General features: G+C 38.8%; 1 protein-coding gene across 6 annotated transcripts in view; it reads left to right on the top strand.

Moving 5' to 3' along the window:
* The window catches only part of ZNF385B (zinc finger protein 385B), a 413,497-nt gene that overhangs the window by 316,778 nt on the left and 79,188 nt on the right, over nt 1-17,531 (top strand). For all 6 annotated transcript variants that reach the window (XM_079923563.1, XM_079923561.1, XM_079923562.1 and 3 more), the window contains one exon: nt 12,665-12,810. In XM_079923563.1, the coding sequence (XP_079779689.1) occupies nt 12,665-12,810 (146 nt within the window). The remainder of the gene's footprint in view (nt 1-12,664; nt 12,811-17,531) is intronic.

The raw sequence follows: 17,531 nt of genomic DNA, 5'->3' as shown, positions 1-17,531 counted from the left end.
ATGAAGTGCAGCAAGGAAATATCAGCATTAAAGGGAATTTTATTTTCTCACAAATCATTTTGAGCAAAATCAAGCTGGCAGTAGAAAAAAGAACTTAAGAAAACATACTTATCTTAAAATTACGCAAACTTGAGAGTATTTCAAGATGTTCTTCTTGTTGAGGAATTTTGCCTCTATGTGTCAAAGTAGTTTACTAAAGTTAATAACATTGAATATATCACTTTTTTAAATTTTCTATTGAAATGTAACATACAGAAAAGTGCACATAAATGTACAGTTGAATGAATGTATACACACATACACACCTGTGAAACTAGCACTAAGATCTAATAAAAGAACATTTCCAATATCCTAGAAGTCCTTTTCATGCTCCCTTCCAGTCACTGCACCCTAACCTCATCCTACCCTTCCTACAAAAATCGCCATAATCCTAACTAACGGCATAGATTAGTTTTGCCTGATTGTGTCCTTTAAATAAATGGTATCATACAGCATGTTGATGTATGTTCCTTTATTTTAGTTATTTTTCTCGACATTACAAGGTTTATTCGTTGTTTCACGTCACCATATACCATTTTATCTTATTGCTGTATTCCATATTGTGTGAATGTCAGGTTGTGTGAAGATACCAGAATTGTTCTTTCTTTGTTGATTAGTTAATTGGCCAGTTTTCAATTTAGGGCTATTATATATAGTATTGCTATGAACTTTCTTATACAGATCATTTCTGTTAGCTATATACTTGGAAGTAGAATTGCTGAGTCATAGAGTAAGTGTATATTCAGTTTTAGTAGACATTGCTAAATCGTTTTTCAACATAGTTATAACAATTTACCTTCAGATAAGAACTCTCATTGCTCCATATCCTTGTCAGCACTTGGTAATCTCTGTCTTTCTTCATTGTAACCATCCTTGTGGGTATGTAGCAATATCTCATAGGTTAATGCATATCCCTAATGACTAATGAAGTTAGGTGCTTTTTCATATGTTTACAGGCCATTTTAATATCTACTTTTGTGAAGTGTCCATTCAAGTCTTTTGCCCAATTTTCCTACTGCATTGTCTTTGTCTTACTGATCTGTAGGAGTTCTTTATTCTAGATTCAAGTCCTTTGTCAAAACACATATATTGTGAATATCATCTCATACTCTCTGGATGGCCTTTTCATTCCCTTGATCATGTCTTATCCTTACATTCGTATTCTTAATAGAGTATATTTGTCATTTGTTTCATTTATGATTAGCACTTTTTGTTTCCTATTTAAGAAACCTTTGCTTACTCCAAGGTCACAAAGATGTTCTGCTTTTCTCTTTACTGTTTACCTTCTGATCCAGAAACACTAAGAACTCCTGAGTGCCTGAACAAGTTTTAAATTTTAATACATTCCATATTTCTATGCTTTTTGCTTATGCAGTTCCCTTCACCATTCTCCCATACCCACCTCTCAAAATACTAACCATTCCTCAGGCTTGTCTTAAGAGATAGTTCACCTATGGAAATATTTATGAACCCAGCTCCTAACCAGATCTAATTTCTTTCTGTCTTGAACTTCCTTAAAATTTTGTTGATAATATATGACGACTGACATATCCTGCCTTTTATAAGTATTAATGGATTTAACTATTTATGCTCTCCAGGGATATGGCATAGTGTCACAGGGGTAGGAATAGTTCATAACTACAGTAACGGAAACTTAATGAACACTTGCTAGGTGCCAGGCACAGGGCTAAGTACTTTGTATAGAAAAATCTCAGTTAGTTCTCCTACCAGTCCTATAATGCAGGTCCTCGTATTTCCCCAATTTATAGAAAAGAAAATAGAGGTATATAGAAGTAAAATCACTTGTCTAAGGTCATACAACAAGAAAGTGGTGGACCTGAAAGTCATCTGCTTTCTCCTGAATTGGTGCTTTTAATGTGTATAAGACAGCAGCCTGAAGGACATGCCATAGTATCATGGTTATCCCAGACCTCTATGAAAATAAAAAGGATTGATTCATTCTCAAATTGAGGGTAGAAATTATATCTGACTAGACATTCACAGTACCCGTTACTAAATTAAAAGCTCCAAGAGGTTTTGCAGAAAAAAACCATCAAACTTCCGTGAAACCAACATTTTCTATATGTATTTGATGATAGAATCTTTTTCACGTAACAACTTTATAAATAGCTTACTTTTTGGAATGATTGCATGGGCTTTAGAGTCAAACAAACAGGAGTTTGGACCCAGACCCTACCATATATTGTGATCTTAATCTCTCCAAGCCTTACCTTTCTCAACTGTAAAATGGGAATAATAATACAAACCTCATAGAATTGTGTTATAATTTAATAAAATAAGGGACACACATCACTTAGCACAGTACCTGGCATACAGTAGAATCTCACTAAATGGTAGTTTTTATTTTCTTATCTTCTCTTAGTAAGTAAAATAAATTCTGTCTGACTCAGTTTATACTCCCTGTAACTGTCAGCACTGTGCCTTGAACAGTTGGTCCCCCATAAGTGTTTACTGAATTAAATAATACTATTATTTAGGGAAGGTTATTTTTAGATAAATATATTCTTATAGAGCATTAAAAAAATCTTATACATTTTAGTTATCTCAGCATCAATACTACATTAAGCTCAAATGAAAGTTTTAACGAATTCCCAGTTGCAAAGGAGATCCAACAGTTTAAATCTCTTAGTTTGATGGTAAAATGTTTCTATCTACAGCTAGAGAATGTGTGTATGTAACTGAGGTATTTTCAGATATTCAATTTGGTTTGCACCAAATTCAATTTGCACTATATATATATATATATATATTCAATTTGCACTATAAAAATGTTATCTCTGTTATTATGTTGTGTGGCCTTTTCAGAAGCACAACCCTTTATCAGTCACATAAACTATTCACCTTTCTCCCACACTTCGCTTCTTGTTTTTCTCACGCGGCAGACGGATAAAAATGGAAATAGTGAGGGAAGGGGTGGAGGAGATGCTGGTTGGTGACTGTCTGGTAAGAGGGAAAGTTACTCCGTATAAGGCGCAACAAAGCTGGAAAAGCAATAAAAAGAGAAATCTGAATTTAGTGGAAAATCTGAAATGCCACTCATTTTAATTTCTTTAAAGAGATCTTTGGGAGTTCTATAATCGACATTGTCTCTGCCTAATAGATTTTTATAGTATGTGAAGTTTTTTATTTCAGTACTCACTAAAGCAAACATACATAATAATGGCATTGGAAGAAACTCCTGCCGCAGGATATATTGTAGACTGTCTGCACATTTGATCTCATTCTGAAAATGCTTCTCGTGCAGATTTTCTGTGACTTTGGCATACTCTCCTTTCTAAAAATGAGATGTTTTGTTTGTTTGTGTTTTGGTACCTAAAGAAAGCCTCAAAGTTATAACCTAAGTAGACCTTCAAAGGTCTATTCCTTAGGGTCAAGACTACGGCAATCATTTCAAGTGTCACCTGGTCCTCAATGGAGGTTTTATTGTGCTGGATTATGACATAATCCACTGACATAGTAAGGCACCTATTATGTTACAGAGGCAGTTGGCTGAAATAATAGTTTTCTTTATGACCATAGTGGTGAGTTGCCCTTCACATATTGTTGGTTTCATAGCTGTAGATGAATACAACTTGGATTTTACCATCAAAATGAAATTTATGGGAGAAGGTTAATTGCATGCTTATGGGAGAATATACGGATGTGTGGAATTTCCATAATGAGAGTGGTGACTGTTAGATCTTTGGGGTATGCATGTTTGTACATGTGTGTTTAATTTTAGTACAGGCAGTTTCATAAATATATATATATACATTAACTGATGTAAAAAGCCTTATTTTCAAATAAGGTAGAGAACTATTATGACTCAATTTATTATGACACATACAAGAGTATATCCTATGCTTTGAAACAGAAATACATATAGGAAGTATTTTACATAATATTGCCAAATCCTTGGTACAAACGACAGAGGATTGGCTCTTTTCCACGAGAACAGCAATGTCATGGGAACATTTTACCACCCTTTGTGTTGAAATACCTACTCATTATATTTTCAATCTTCTTTTCCTCAGTGAGTCCTTGAGTTTTAGAGAGATTAAGCATTTTCTTTCAGGGTGCAATGCATTTTGGCCCAATTTCTGCTTGTATCTCCCACTGAATTTGGGGCATCCCGAGGTGAGGAGAAATATTCCCCAGCAGCAAGAGCAGCAACAAAATCTGGAAAAGGTGACAGAGGGATCAAAGCCCAAACTAACCTGTGGAAAAAGTGCAGTTTATTCCCACTCATTTTCCACTTGCAAAAACGTCCTTTGAAGCAATCAGTTTTGGTGAAGTGGTATTAAAAAGCAGGTATTAAAAGTGAAAACAGCAAGGTTGAGGTGAGGGAATTGATGAAAGCATAGTTTATATATATATATATATTTTAACATCTTTACTGGAGTATAATTGCTTTACAATGGTGTGTTAGTTTCTGCTGTATAACAAAGTGAATCAGCTATATGTATACATAGATCCCTATATCTCCTCCCTCTTGCGTCTCCCTCCCACCCTCCCTATCCCACCCCTCTAGGTGGTCACAAAGCACCTAGCTGATCTCCCTGTGCTTTGCAGCTGCTTCCCACTACCTGTCTGTTTTACATTTGGTAGTATATATAAGTCCATGCCACTCTCTCACTTCATCCCAGCTTACCCTTCCCACTCCCCATGTCCTCAAGTCCATTCTCTACGTCTGTGTCTTTATTCTTGTCCTGCTCTTAGGTTCTTCATAACCTTTTTTTCCCCATATATATGTGTTAGTGTACGGTATTTGTTTTTCTCTTTCTGACTTACTTCATCTGTATGACAGACTCTAGGTCCATCCACCTCATTACAAAAAACTCAATTTCGTTTCTTTTGATGGCTGAGTAATATTCCATTGTATAGATGTGCCACATCTTCCTTATCCATTCATCAGTCAGTGGACACTTAGGTTGTTTCCATGTCATGGCTATTGTAAATAGAGCTGCAATGAACATTTTGGTACATGACTCTTTTTGAATTATGGTTTTCTCAGGGTATATGCCCAGTAGTGGGATTGCTGGGTCGTATGGTAGTTCTATTTTTAGTCTTTTAAGGAACCTCCATAGGTTTTGGGTCGTCGTGTTTTCATTGTCATTTGTTTCTACATATTTTTGATTTCCTCTTTGATTTCTCCAGTGATCTCTTGGTTATTAAATAGTGTATTGTTTAGCTTCCATGTGTTTGTATTTTTCACAGATTTTTTTCCTGTAATTGATATCTAGTGTCATAGCATTGTGGTCAGAAAAGGTACTTGATAAGATTTCAATTTTCTTAAATTGACCAAGGCTTGATTTGTGACCCAAGATATGATCTATCCTGCAGAATGTTCCATGAGCACTTGAGAAGAAAGTGTATTCTGTTGTTTTTGGATGGAATATCCTATAAATATCAATTAAGTCCATCTTGTTTAATGTATCATTTAAAGCTTGTGTTTCCTTATTTTCCTTTTGGATGATCTGTCCATTGGTGAAAGTGGGGTGTTAAAGTCCCCTACTATGATTGTGTTACTGTCGATTTCCCCTTTTATGGCTGTTAGCATTTGCCTTATGTTTTGAGGTGCTCCTATGTTGGGTGCATAAATATTTACAATTGTTATATCTTCTTCTTGGATTGATCCCTTGATCATTATGTAGTGTCTTTCTTTGTCTCTTCTAATAGTCTTTATTTTAAAGTCTATTTTGTCTGGTACGAGAATTGCTACTCCAGCTTTCTTTTGATTTCCATTTGCATGGAATATCTTTTTCCATCCCCTCACTTTCAGTCTGTATGTGTCCCTAGGTCTGAAGTGGGTCTCTTGTAGACAACATATATATGGGTTTTGTTTTTGTATCCATTCACCCAGTCTGTGTCTTTCGGTTGGAGCATTTAATCCATTTACATTTAAGGCAATTATCAATATATATGTTTGTATGACCATTTTCTTAATTGTTTTGTGTTTGTTATTGTAGGTCTTTTCCTTCTCTTGTGTTTCCTGCCTGCTAAAGAGAAGGAAGAGAAGTTCCTTTAGCATTTGTTGTAGAGCTGGTTTGGTGGTGCTGAATTCTCTTAGCTTTTGCTTGTCTGTAAGGGTTTTAATTTCTCTGTCGAATCTGAATGAGATCCTTGCTGGGTGGAGTAATCTTGGTTGTAGGTTTTTCTCTTTCATCACTCTCAGTATGTCCTGCCACTCCCTTCTGGCTTGCAGAGTTTCTGCTGAAAGATCAGCTGTTAACCTTATGGGGATTCCCTTCTATGTTCTTTGTTGTTTTTCCCTTGCTGCTTTTAATATTTTTTCTTTGTATTTAATTTTTGATAGTTTGGTTAATATGTGTCTTGGCATGTTTCTCCTTGGATTTATCCTGTGTGGGACTCTCTGTGCTTCCTAGACTTGATTAACTATTTCCTTTCCCACATTAAGGAAGTTTTCAACTATAACTCTTCAAACATTTTCTCAGTCCCTTTCTTTTTCTTTTCTTCTCCTGGGACCCCTCATAATTTGAATGTTGGTGTGTTTAATATTGTCCCAGAGGTCTCTGAGACTGTCCCCAATTCTTTTCATTCTTTTTTCTTTATTCTGCTCTGCAGTAGTTATTTCCACTATTTTATCTTCCAGGTCACTTATCTGTCCTTCTGCCTAAGTTATTCTGCTATTGATTCCTTCTAGAGAGTTTTTAATTTCATTTATTGTGTTGTTCATCATTGTTTGTTTGCTCTTCCATTCTCTAGGTCCTTGTTAAACGTTTCTTGTATTTTCTCCATTCTATTTCCAAGATTTTAGATCATCTTGACTATCATTACTCTGAATTCTTTTTCAGGTAGACTGCCTATTTCCTCTTCATTTGTTTTGTATGGTGGGTTTTTACCTTGCTCCTTCATCTACTGTGTGTTTCTGTCTTCTCATTTTGCTTAACTTACTGTGTTTGGGGTCTCCTCTTCACAGGCTGCAGGTTCGTAGTTTCCATTGTTTTTGGTGTCTGCCCCCAGTGGGTGAGGTTGGTTCAGTGGGTTGTGTAGGCTTCCTGGTGGAGGGGACTGGTGCCTGTGTTCTGGTGGGTGAGGCTGGATCTTGTCTTTCTGGTGGGCAGGTCCACGTCTGGTGGTGTGTTTTGGGGTGTCTGTGACCTTATTATGATTTTAGGCAGCCTCTCTGCTAATGGGTGGGGTTGCGTTCCTATCTTGCTAGTTGTTTGGCATAGGGTGTCCAGCACTGTGGCTTGCTGGTCGTTGAGTGGAGCTGGGTCTTAGCATTGAGATGGAGATCTCTGGGAGACCTTTTGCTGTTTGATATTACATGGAGCTGGGAGGTCTCTGGTGAACCAATGTCCTGAACTTGGCTCTCCCACCTCAGAGGCACAGACCTGACACCTGGTGGGAGCACCAAGACCCTGTCAGCCACACGGCTCAGAAGAAAAGGGAGAAAAAAAGCAAGTAGGCAAGAAAAACTAAATAAATAAATAAAATAAAGTTATTAAAATAAAAAATAATTATTAAAAATTAAAAAGTAATTAAAAAGATGAAAAAAGTAGAAAGAAGAGAGCAACCAAACCAAAAAACAAATCCACCAATGATAACAAGCACTAAAAACTATTTAAAAAAAAAAAAAAAGGACAGACAGAACCCTAGGACAAATGGTAAAAGCAAAGCTATACAGACAAAATCACACACAGAAGCATATACATACACACTGACAAAAAGAGAAAAAGGGAAAAAAGAAATATTTTGCTGCTCCCAAATTCCACCTCCTCAATTTGGGATGATTCATTGTCTGTTTAGGCATTCCACAGATGCAGGGTACATCAAGTTGATTATGGAGATTTAATCCGCTGCTCCTGAGGCTGCTGGGAGAACTTTCCCTTTCTCTTCTTTGTTCACACAGCTCCTGGGGTTCAGCTTTGGATTTGGACCCATCTCTGCGTGTAGGCCACCTGAGGGCGTCTGTTCCTGCCCAGACAGGACTGGGTTAAAGGAGCTGCTGCTTCAGGGGCTCCAGCTCACTCAGGCCGGGGGAAGGGAGGGGTACGGATGCGGGGCGAGCCTGCGGCGGCAGAGGCCAGCATGACGTTGCACCAGCCTGAGGTGCGCCGTGCATTCTCCCGGGGAAATTGTCCCTGAATCCCGGGACCCTGACAGTGGCAGGCTGCACAGGCTTCCAGGAGGGGAGGTGTGGAGAGTGGCCTGTGCTCGCACACAGGCTTCTTGGTGGCGGCAGCAGCAGCCTTAGCGTCCCACGCCCGTCTTTGGGGTCTGCGCTGATAGCTGCAGCTCATGCCCGCCTCTGGAGCTCGTTTAGGCGGTGCTCTGAATCCCCTCTCCTCACGCACCCTGAAACAATGATCTCTTGCCTCTTCAGCAGTTCAGACTTTTCCCCAAACTCCCTCCCGGCTAGCTGTGGCGCAATAGCCCCCTTCAGGCTGTGTTCACACAGCCAACGCCTGTCCTCTTCCTGGGATCTGACCTCCGAAGCCCAAGCCTCAGCTCCCAGCCCCAACCCGCCCTGGCGGGCGAGCAGACACGCTTCTCAGGCTGGTGAGTGCTGGTCGGCTCCGATCCTCTGTGCGGGAATCTCTCCGCTTTGCCCTCTGCACCCCTGTTGCTGCGCTCTCCTCCGCGGCTCCAAAGCTTCCCACCCCCACCCCCCATCTGCACCAGTGAAGGGGCTTCCTAGTGTGTGGAAACCTTTCCTCCTTCACGGCTCCCTTCCACTGGTGCAGGTTCCGTCCTTATTCTTTTGTCTCTGTTTTTTCTTTTTTCTTTTGCCCTGCCCAGGTACGTTTGGAGTTTCCTGCCTTTTGGGAGGTCTGAAGTCTTCTGTCAGTGTTCAGTAGGTGTTCTGTAGGAGTTGTTCCACATGTAGATGTATTTCTGTTGTATTTGTGGGAAGGAAGGTGATCTCCAGGTCTTACTCTTCCGCCATCTTGAAGGTCTCCCCCCATAATTTATATTTATTCAGAGGATCTACCAGTACTTTAAAACAATCTGTGTTTTACATGGCAAATTGTCTGTCATTAAAATGCTAATGAGATGGTAAACAGCTGCTAATGAAGGATGGCAGCTAAGTAGTTTTCGAGCCCTGTCTTTATTAGCCTAGAGATTTGATTGGGTAAGGGGGATCATTGTACATTCTGACCTTTGTCGATGGAGCAATCTGTTTGACAAGCTCCATGTTGCATTCTGTTTGATTTGAGTTTGTTAGTACAAAGTGACTCTTGCAGGCTCTCCAGGGCCATGTGTTACAATGTTATCAGAGCCACCGTTGTGGGCTTAGAGAAAGAATTTTGCTTCCCTTTGGGAGACCTACAATGGCAAAATAATTTATATTTGTTCATCAGAAATGTTAAAAGACAAAATTCAACTGAGTAAAATTTAAAGATCTGATCGGTTTTATTGAACGATTCATGAATCAAGCAGCATCCCCTCCAGTGAGCAGGGCTACAGAAAGGGAAGATTCTTAAAGGCAAGACAAGAAAGTCATAAACAAAAAGGATTATTTCAGGCTTAGGTAACCTATCTATGCGGGACAGAAGGAGTCTGTGTGGCAGATTACTTCCTCTTCCTTTGGGGGATGGATGACCAGTTGCCTCATTGGTGCTGACCAGAAGATTCCACATTAACTGGTTAGGATAACATTCCTGAGTAGGATTACATTCCTAGGTTCTAACTGCAATTAGGTTAGGTACTAGCGCAAGTGACCCCGTTTTAGGCCTTTTGTTTCTTTTTTAACAGGCAGCTTTAAGTATACTGTATGCTTTTAGACTTTAGACTTTTGACAATTATAATAATTGTAAATAGTAAAAGGCCATTGGTCTAATATAAGAAATACCTGTTTTTCAATTTAGCTAAGATTTTTTTTTTTCTTTTTTTGGCTGCATTGGGTGTTCGTTGCTGCACACAGACTTTCTCTAGTTGCAGTGAGTGGGGGCTACTCTCTGTTGTGGTGAGCAGGCTTCTCATTGCGGTGGCTTCTCTTGTTGCAGAGCACGGCCTCTAGGTACACGGGCTTTAGGAGCTGTGGCACGCAGGCTCAGTAGTTGTGGCTCATGGGCTCTAGAGTGCAGGCTCAGTAGTTGTGGCGCACGGGCTTAGCTGCTGCACAGCATGTGGGATCTTCCTGGACCAGGGATAAAACCCGTGTCCCCTGCAGTGGCAGGCAGGTTCTTAACCACTGCGCCACCAGGGAAGTCCCTTAGCTAAGATTTTGAAGCAAAGCTTTTAAGATAAATATTTTAGTAAATGCCTCTGTAACATTTGACATATTGATAAAATATATCATCTTGGACCTGCAAGCTCTGAAGTTAGCAATGTTAGAAGGAGAATGTGTAATTAAATGCAGGGTGGTTATGTGAATGCCAGGCTGAGATCAGAGTATTTACTTTGGCATCAGAAAAAGACACAAAAAGATTCTGTTTGACCTATACTTTTGGCTGATTCTCTTTGGCTGAGTCCTACTCTATATTCCCTAATGGACAGGCTGACCTAAAGACTTGCCATTACAGATAAATGCTTCAGATGCCCTTCTCTTTTTTCAGTTTTTAGGATCAAAGTAAATGAGGTATGACAGTCCATTAAACACTACTGCGAGTAATGTTCTGGAATGATTTGAAATATTATGCAGAGTTTATTAAGGAAATTCATTACCAAAAAATATACCATTGAAATAGAAATTTTAACTATTCTGGGACACCGTGAAAGAAGACTGGTGGAAATTTTAATAGTCAGAGCATTTTCCCATACTGTTCATTTCTCCTTGAAGCCAGCAGGGGATTTTAGGCATATAATTATTTGTGGTCCTAGGTAGGCATGTCAGGAGAAATTGGAACCTTCATACCCTGCTGGTGGTAATGTAAAATGGTTTAGCCATTTTGGAAAACAGTTTGGAAGTTCTCAAAAGGTTAAACCATATGACTACCATATGACCCAACAATCCCCAATTCCACTCTTAGGTATATATGCAAGAGAACTAAAAACCTGTTGCCACACAAAAACTTAGAAACGAATGTTCATAGCAGCATTATTCATAATGGCCAAAAAGTGGAAACAACCCAAATGCCAATCAACTGATGAATAAATAAGCCAAAAATTGTACATCTACAATGGAATATTATTCAGCTTTAAAAAGAAATGAAATTCTGATACATGCTACAACACGGAGGCGCCTTAAAAACATGCCAAGTAAAAGAAAACAGTCACAAAAAAACTCGTATTGTATGATTTCATTTAAATGAAATGTCCAGAATAGACGTATCTGTAGAGACAGAAAGACTAGTGGTTACCAAGAGCTGGAGGTGTTGGGAAGAATTGGGGGTGTCTGCCAGTGGGTATGGAGTTTCTTTTATTGCCTGTGGTCCTGGCTGCACAACTCTGAACATGCTGAAAATCATTGAATTGTACACTTCAAGTAAGTGAATTTTATCTCAATATGCCTGTTGTATTTTGTTTAGAAAGGGCATATCAGAGCCTGTCTCCTGGAGAGCCACCTGCAGCAGCGATTACTTATCTGCAGTATGTAGAGCTTATAGGCTAGAGAAAAATGCATGTTACCCTGGAGAGGAGTGTTTTAAATCTCCTACAGACAGGTTACACCAGATATGTAAAGACAGCTAATAAATTATTAAAAGGATAGTTGCTAAAATAATACAAGGCTCATTAGAAATAAAAGTTGAAGTCAAGAATTTGGTTCCAAATCCTCCCTGTCCCCCAAAACCCTGCCTCTACCCTGATTAAAATCACCCCTTTTAGATTCTCTTACTCTCCAGTGTCCAGACTAAGGGCAACTTTCTGTTTGTTTGGGGTTTTTTGGGGGGTTTTTGTTATTTTTTGGGGGGGGTAGGAGTTTATTAACTTATTTATTTTTGCTGTGTCGGGTCTTCATTTCTGTGCGAGGGCTTTCTCTAGTTGTGGTAAGCGGGGGCCACTCTTCATCGCAGGGCGCGGGCCTCTCACTATCGCGGCCTCTCTTGTTGCGGAGCACAGGCTCCAGACGTGCAGGCTCAGTAGTTGTGGCTCATGGGCCTAGTTGTTCTGCGGCATGTGGGATCCTCCCAGACCAGGGCTCAAACCCGTGTCCCCTGCACTAGCTGGCAGATTCTCAACCACTGCGCCACCAGGGAAGCCCCCTGTTTGTTTTTTTAAGAGAACAAATTGTTTGAGTGATAAGTTTCCTGGGATTGGACAGTAACTATAAGAGTCCAAGGTTTACTTCCCCTGGTAAAAACCCTATAATTATCTCTGATTTGCGTAAAATGCGCCGACTAGCCATTCAATAATTGTGAATAGTAAATTGCATCCGGCTTCAAGAGGCTCCTCCCCTCCTCTCTCCTACATTTTTGGTGAACAAGAGGATGATATTCTGCCTCACCTGCCAGCAGGATCTGTGTACTGTGTATATCAGCAGAGTCTGAGCAGCCTTTGACCTTTGCCATAGGGACACATTCTGTTTCACTGTCTTAGACATTGAGCAAGAAGACCCTTTTAAGTGTATTTTCTCCTCCTGTGCCATTTGCTGACTCCCAGCATAACTCTCTCGCTTGCAGGTTGCAGCTCAGCAGTCTTGTTTTTGCACTGTAAGTTGGGGAGGGAGATGGATGTGAGCAAGAGATTGAATTCATTTTTGTTTTGTTCTTGGCAGGCAGTACATGCCACTCTACTACCCTTCCTGCTCTTGTGCGCACACCTACCCTGATGATGCAGCCTTCACTGGATATCAAACCATTTATGTCTTTTCCAGTAGACAGTAATTCTGCTGCTGTTGGGCTGTTTCCAAATTTTAACACAGTGAGTAAATGCATTTTTATTTTATTTGTCTCCTCCTCAATCTCTTTCTTTCATTACAATTGTGAATAGGCAATAGATATAGCTTGTTTCCAAAGTGTGTAGTTTTAGACCATATATTGGTTATACATTATGAAAGATAATGCTTCACCCATGAGAGTTAGTCCAAACAATAACCAGAATATTTATTTTATAAATATTTCCACAGGCGACTTTTCACCCGTTACTTTGTGCAATTTTGATAGACTTTTCAATGGCTTGAGAACCCGTATCTTTTCTGGGATGCTGTTCACATGCTCAAGAACACAATTTAGAGGTATCAAGCCACACTGATTTTTCCCTACTAGTAGAAAGAAAAAGAAAGTGTATGTTTCATCTTCCTGGGTACATTTTTATTTGGGAGATTTTTTAGATAAAGACTCTTACACAAACAGAATTCTTATTTGGAGGCTATTATAGATTATGTGAATCCGATTCTATTAGTAAAAGGAAAAAAATCATTTTAGGTCGACATGTTACTTGTCTGCATGATACTTTGACATTCCCTTTAAACTACATGATAAATATTAGTGAATTACCTATAATTACCAGTGTTCTTCATTCAGGTCAGCTGACCTTCTTCTGTTTGAATGAAAGACAACTTTGTAGGTATGCCAAGTGGAACATGACATCTTTCAACAATAGAACTCAGCCTAAAATCAGTCCATAGCTAGATTCTAAGCTTAGAGTAAAAGAAAAGGTTAACCAGTTCAGATGATTGCATAAATTATGTCTGTTCAGTCAATAAATACAGTCAGTTGGGGTATGATGGTCTACATGAATGATACAGCATTATAGAAGCTACCATAATCAAGAAAAAGAATTGCATTACCAGACAGTGAACATCTGAAGTACTGCCAAATATTTCCTTCTGCAAATGTATCTTCTGTATGAAGTGAAAACATCAAGAGGATTTTTCCTCAAGGGATGTAAATAAAATGTGCTGACATGCCTTCTGTTGTGGCTTAGGCATTGTAAGGTAATTAGAGGGTAGGGGAAGAGCCAACTTTTTAAAGAGCACTGGCCTCGACTTAGCAAGTAAATGGTTGAATATTTTCGTCCTCTTGGGCTTTTTCAGACACAAGTCACACAGGTTTTTTTTAAAAGGCCTGAAAAGATGAGCAGCATTTCTAGTGCAGTGGAGCAACTCAGTAAGATAAGTCATGCCTGTTCTGGTCACATTAATCCATCAGTAGTGACCATGCCAAAGCAACACATCGTGCCATTTTAGAGAACTTGAAATCAAGCATGCTTATCCTGTCCTCTATCTAAACATGGGTGATACATTCCAGACATAATTGAATTAAGCTATACTTCTGAAAACATTTACTAGGTCTTTGTATTTTGATTAATGTACATTTGGAAGACAGCATTTATAGCCACTGCAGAAGTCCAGTCACTGTCAGGAAGCAGTACTGATGACGTGGGTAAGCATAAATGTCTCCTACTGTGGTTCACCTCTCTGTATTTTGTTTTTAACATGAGTAATACTTATTTCAAAAATTCAAATAAAACATTAGCATTCAAAGCAAAATGTCAAAGTCACCATTCCCGGCCCCTGCAGACACACTTATCCCTTCTCTAAAGGAAAGCGCCCTCAGCAGCTGGTATGCATCCTTCCAGCCCCTTCTAGATGTATGTTATGTACATATCTAATAGGAAACCAATCACTGTTGTCTTTTTACAACTGTGATCATCTGATTAGCGCTATTCTCTAAGTCACTTTTAGAGAATTTCTAAATGTCTTATATACACTTCTTTGTTCTTAAGGGCTGTAAAACAGAAATGAAAAGAATATTTTTATAAGTTCTTTTTAAAAAGATAGTCTCATAATGGCTTTTTAATGTTGTGTAGGACTTACAGATATATTAACTTGCTTTTTTGTTTGTTTATTCTGTATAGCAATTAACCTTATGATGTATTTGAGAAAATCCAAGGAATAATTCTAAGAGATGTTCGTTGTTTTTTCTTCTTAGAGGCAAATAAACTTGTAATTTTCAAATGAAAAAAATTTTTTCGTGAAAGTGAAGAATATAGCAATGAACTGCATGATATAGTCATTTTATTCTCTCTATATTATATCCAAGGCATTTATTGGATACAGAGTCCTTCTGGTAATGTATTAAAAATTAAGTCATTACAAGTGGGACCCTCTATCATCTTGCAAAAAAATGAATTTATGGGATCATGGGATTACCCATGATTTTTCACTGATTTGCAGTTTCAATTACTCTAATCCTTTTCCTATGGACTTTTCCATTCCAGTGTCTAACTCACCCCACAAATTTCCTAGGGCAATTTCATAAAAGTCACTGTCTACATTTTCCTAGGAAAATAGTTTTGCATTACTACTAATTAATTACTACTAGATTATTGTATTCTGTGATGTTTTACATTCTTCAAAGGACTCAGACCTTAGAACATTTTAATCGACCATGGTTATTATTCCTATTGTCTACATGAGGAAAAAGTGTTAGTAAAGGAAGAACTGAGTCTCGTATTAGAATCTTCTAACTTCAAAACTGATGTTCCAGCTCTTCTGTGTCCTTGGCTTTTTTGGTCTGTGTCACCTCCCACCTCATTCAGTGTGAATAAAGCTCAATCAGAAATCTTTTGTGCTCTTTTCTGGCAGCATGGTAGATAATTTTCAGCAGAATCATTAAGTAGAAAGAGGAAAGGATTTTTTGAATGTAGAATGTATTTTAAAAACAGTTATAGTTTCTTGTTAGCAAATTTTAAAAGTACATTCTACTCAGTAGTCTGTGTGCTCTTTGAAAACCAACATGAATGCTACCATAATCACTTCATTTTTAATCAAGGGTAATATTAGTAAATATAAGAAATATATTTTAACTCATAACCATTATCAGAAGAGTGAACACTGTACTCTTGAGACCATAGCTGAAAGCTTTGGAAGTTCCAAGTTTTGCTATTTTCTTTGGATTTAAAATATATATATAAAGTAATGGTTTCTTCCTATTTTTATAGCAGAGTATGATAATGTTACATGAGAAACATAGCAAGAAGGAAATGGGATTCTGTCATATTCCAAAGCAAATAGGTGCCTGTTCTATACTAAATTGTATGCAGTGAAGAGATATGCTTCACAGTGTTCTTTTAGTGGCTATCTTGCCTTTTACTCCATAAGACGAAATCTCTCTCAGTGTTTATAGGTGAGAATAAGCAAAAAATTCGAGACACTGTTCAAGCAGAGTTCTGAGGAGACACTAGGGAAAATGGGGTTTGGATCACTGATATTTTATGATGGGCTGTGTGTCAAGGATGCATGGCTGGAGAATGAGGATGTTAACCCTGCAAATTTAAAGATCTTGACCTTTATATCTAAAGTTTAATAGGCTTCTCTGCCTGGCAACTCACTGATGCTTACTTCTACACACCACTCCACCTTCATTTATTTGTCCTTCAGGGCCCAACCTAGAGATCACCTCCTTCACAGGAAACTTTCTGTGACTCTTGCAATCTGACTTAAGTGCCCATCCTCTGTATTTCCAGAGTACCTCCCGATTACATCATATTCTCCCTGATTATCCATCTGTCTTCACTGGAATGTCAGATCCTTGAGAACAAGGGCTCTATCTTGTTTATCTTTGTATGCTTGGTGTCTGGCATAGGTGCTCAATAAAACCCTTTTGAAGGAAGGAAGGGAGAAAAGAACAGAGAAAGGGCTCTAGTTCCTTGGTTTTCAATGTTCATGGTCCCCCATCCAGCAAAGGGAATTCCGGCATTTTTTTTTTTTTTTTTTTTTGGTGGTACGCGGGCCTCCCACCGCTGCGGCCTCTCCCGCCGTGGAGCACAGGCTCCGGACGCGCAGGCCCAGCGACCATGGCCAATGGGCCCAGCCACTCCACAGCATGTGGGATCTTCCCAGACCGGGGCACAAACCCACGTCCCCTGCATCGGCAGGCAGACTCCCAACCACTGCGCCACCAGGGAAGCCCGAATTCTGGCATTTCTGAGCCTTATGTGCAAGGTGATAAGAGCAGGTGTTTACTTTTAATTTCCTGAGAATTGTCATCCTTTTTTAGTCTAAAGGCAATAATTAGTTATAAACTTTTCTCCAGCTATAGTTCTGGCTTTCTCTGTGTGGATGGTACGGACACTCTGCAAGTATCAACTGCATTCCTTATCCTAGGCCCTAATCTTAGGAGCATTTAGTTTAAAATCAAAGTTATTAATTACTGAATGTTATTGAAAACATAAATGGACTAAACAGTACTGGGTTTGGGGAAGGAGATAAACAAAATAAATAAAACAAAAATACCCCAGTGCCCAAGAAACTTGTAAGAAATAGAATAAATAGGCTAGAAAAGGCAAGATAATAAAAACCAAGAAATATAGGCAAAGTGAAAATAGTTACTGAACTTTATACTGTTCAAGAAAGGCCAGAAAGAATGAATTTTTTGTATCTCAATAGAGCTGTTTTCATTATTTTGTTATTCACGTTACTTCAGTTTGCCAACTGCTTCATGGTCATCCTTTAATTTTTGTACATGATGTTTGGTAGCTGCCAAAATGTATATAATTGTTTCTCCCTATTAGAACTAGAATCTTCCATTTCCTTTACTGTGGATTCCATTTTTATCTTCATTTTACCTGGATAATACTTGGTGTTTAATACTTGGTGTTTAATACCTGTCTAATACTTGGTTCTCCTTAATAAGAGA

This window comes from Stenella coeruleoalba (genome assembly GCF_951394435.1).
Source record: "Stenella coeruleoalba genome assembly, chromosome: 6".
NCBI lineage: Eukaryota > Metazoa > Chordata > Mammalia > Artiodactyla > Delphinidae > Stenella > Stenella coeruleoalba.
The sequence above is the reverse complement of the archived record's forward strand: the minus strand, read 5'-3'. Positions and strand labels throughout refer to the sequence as shown.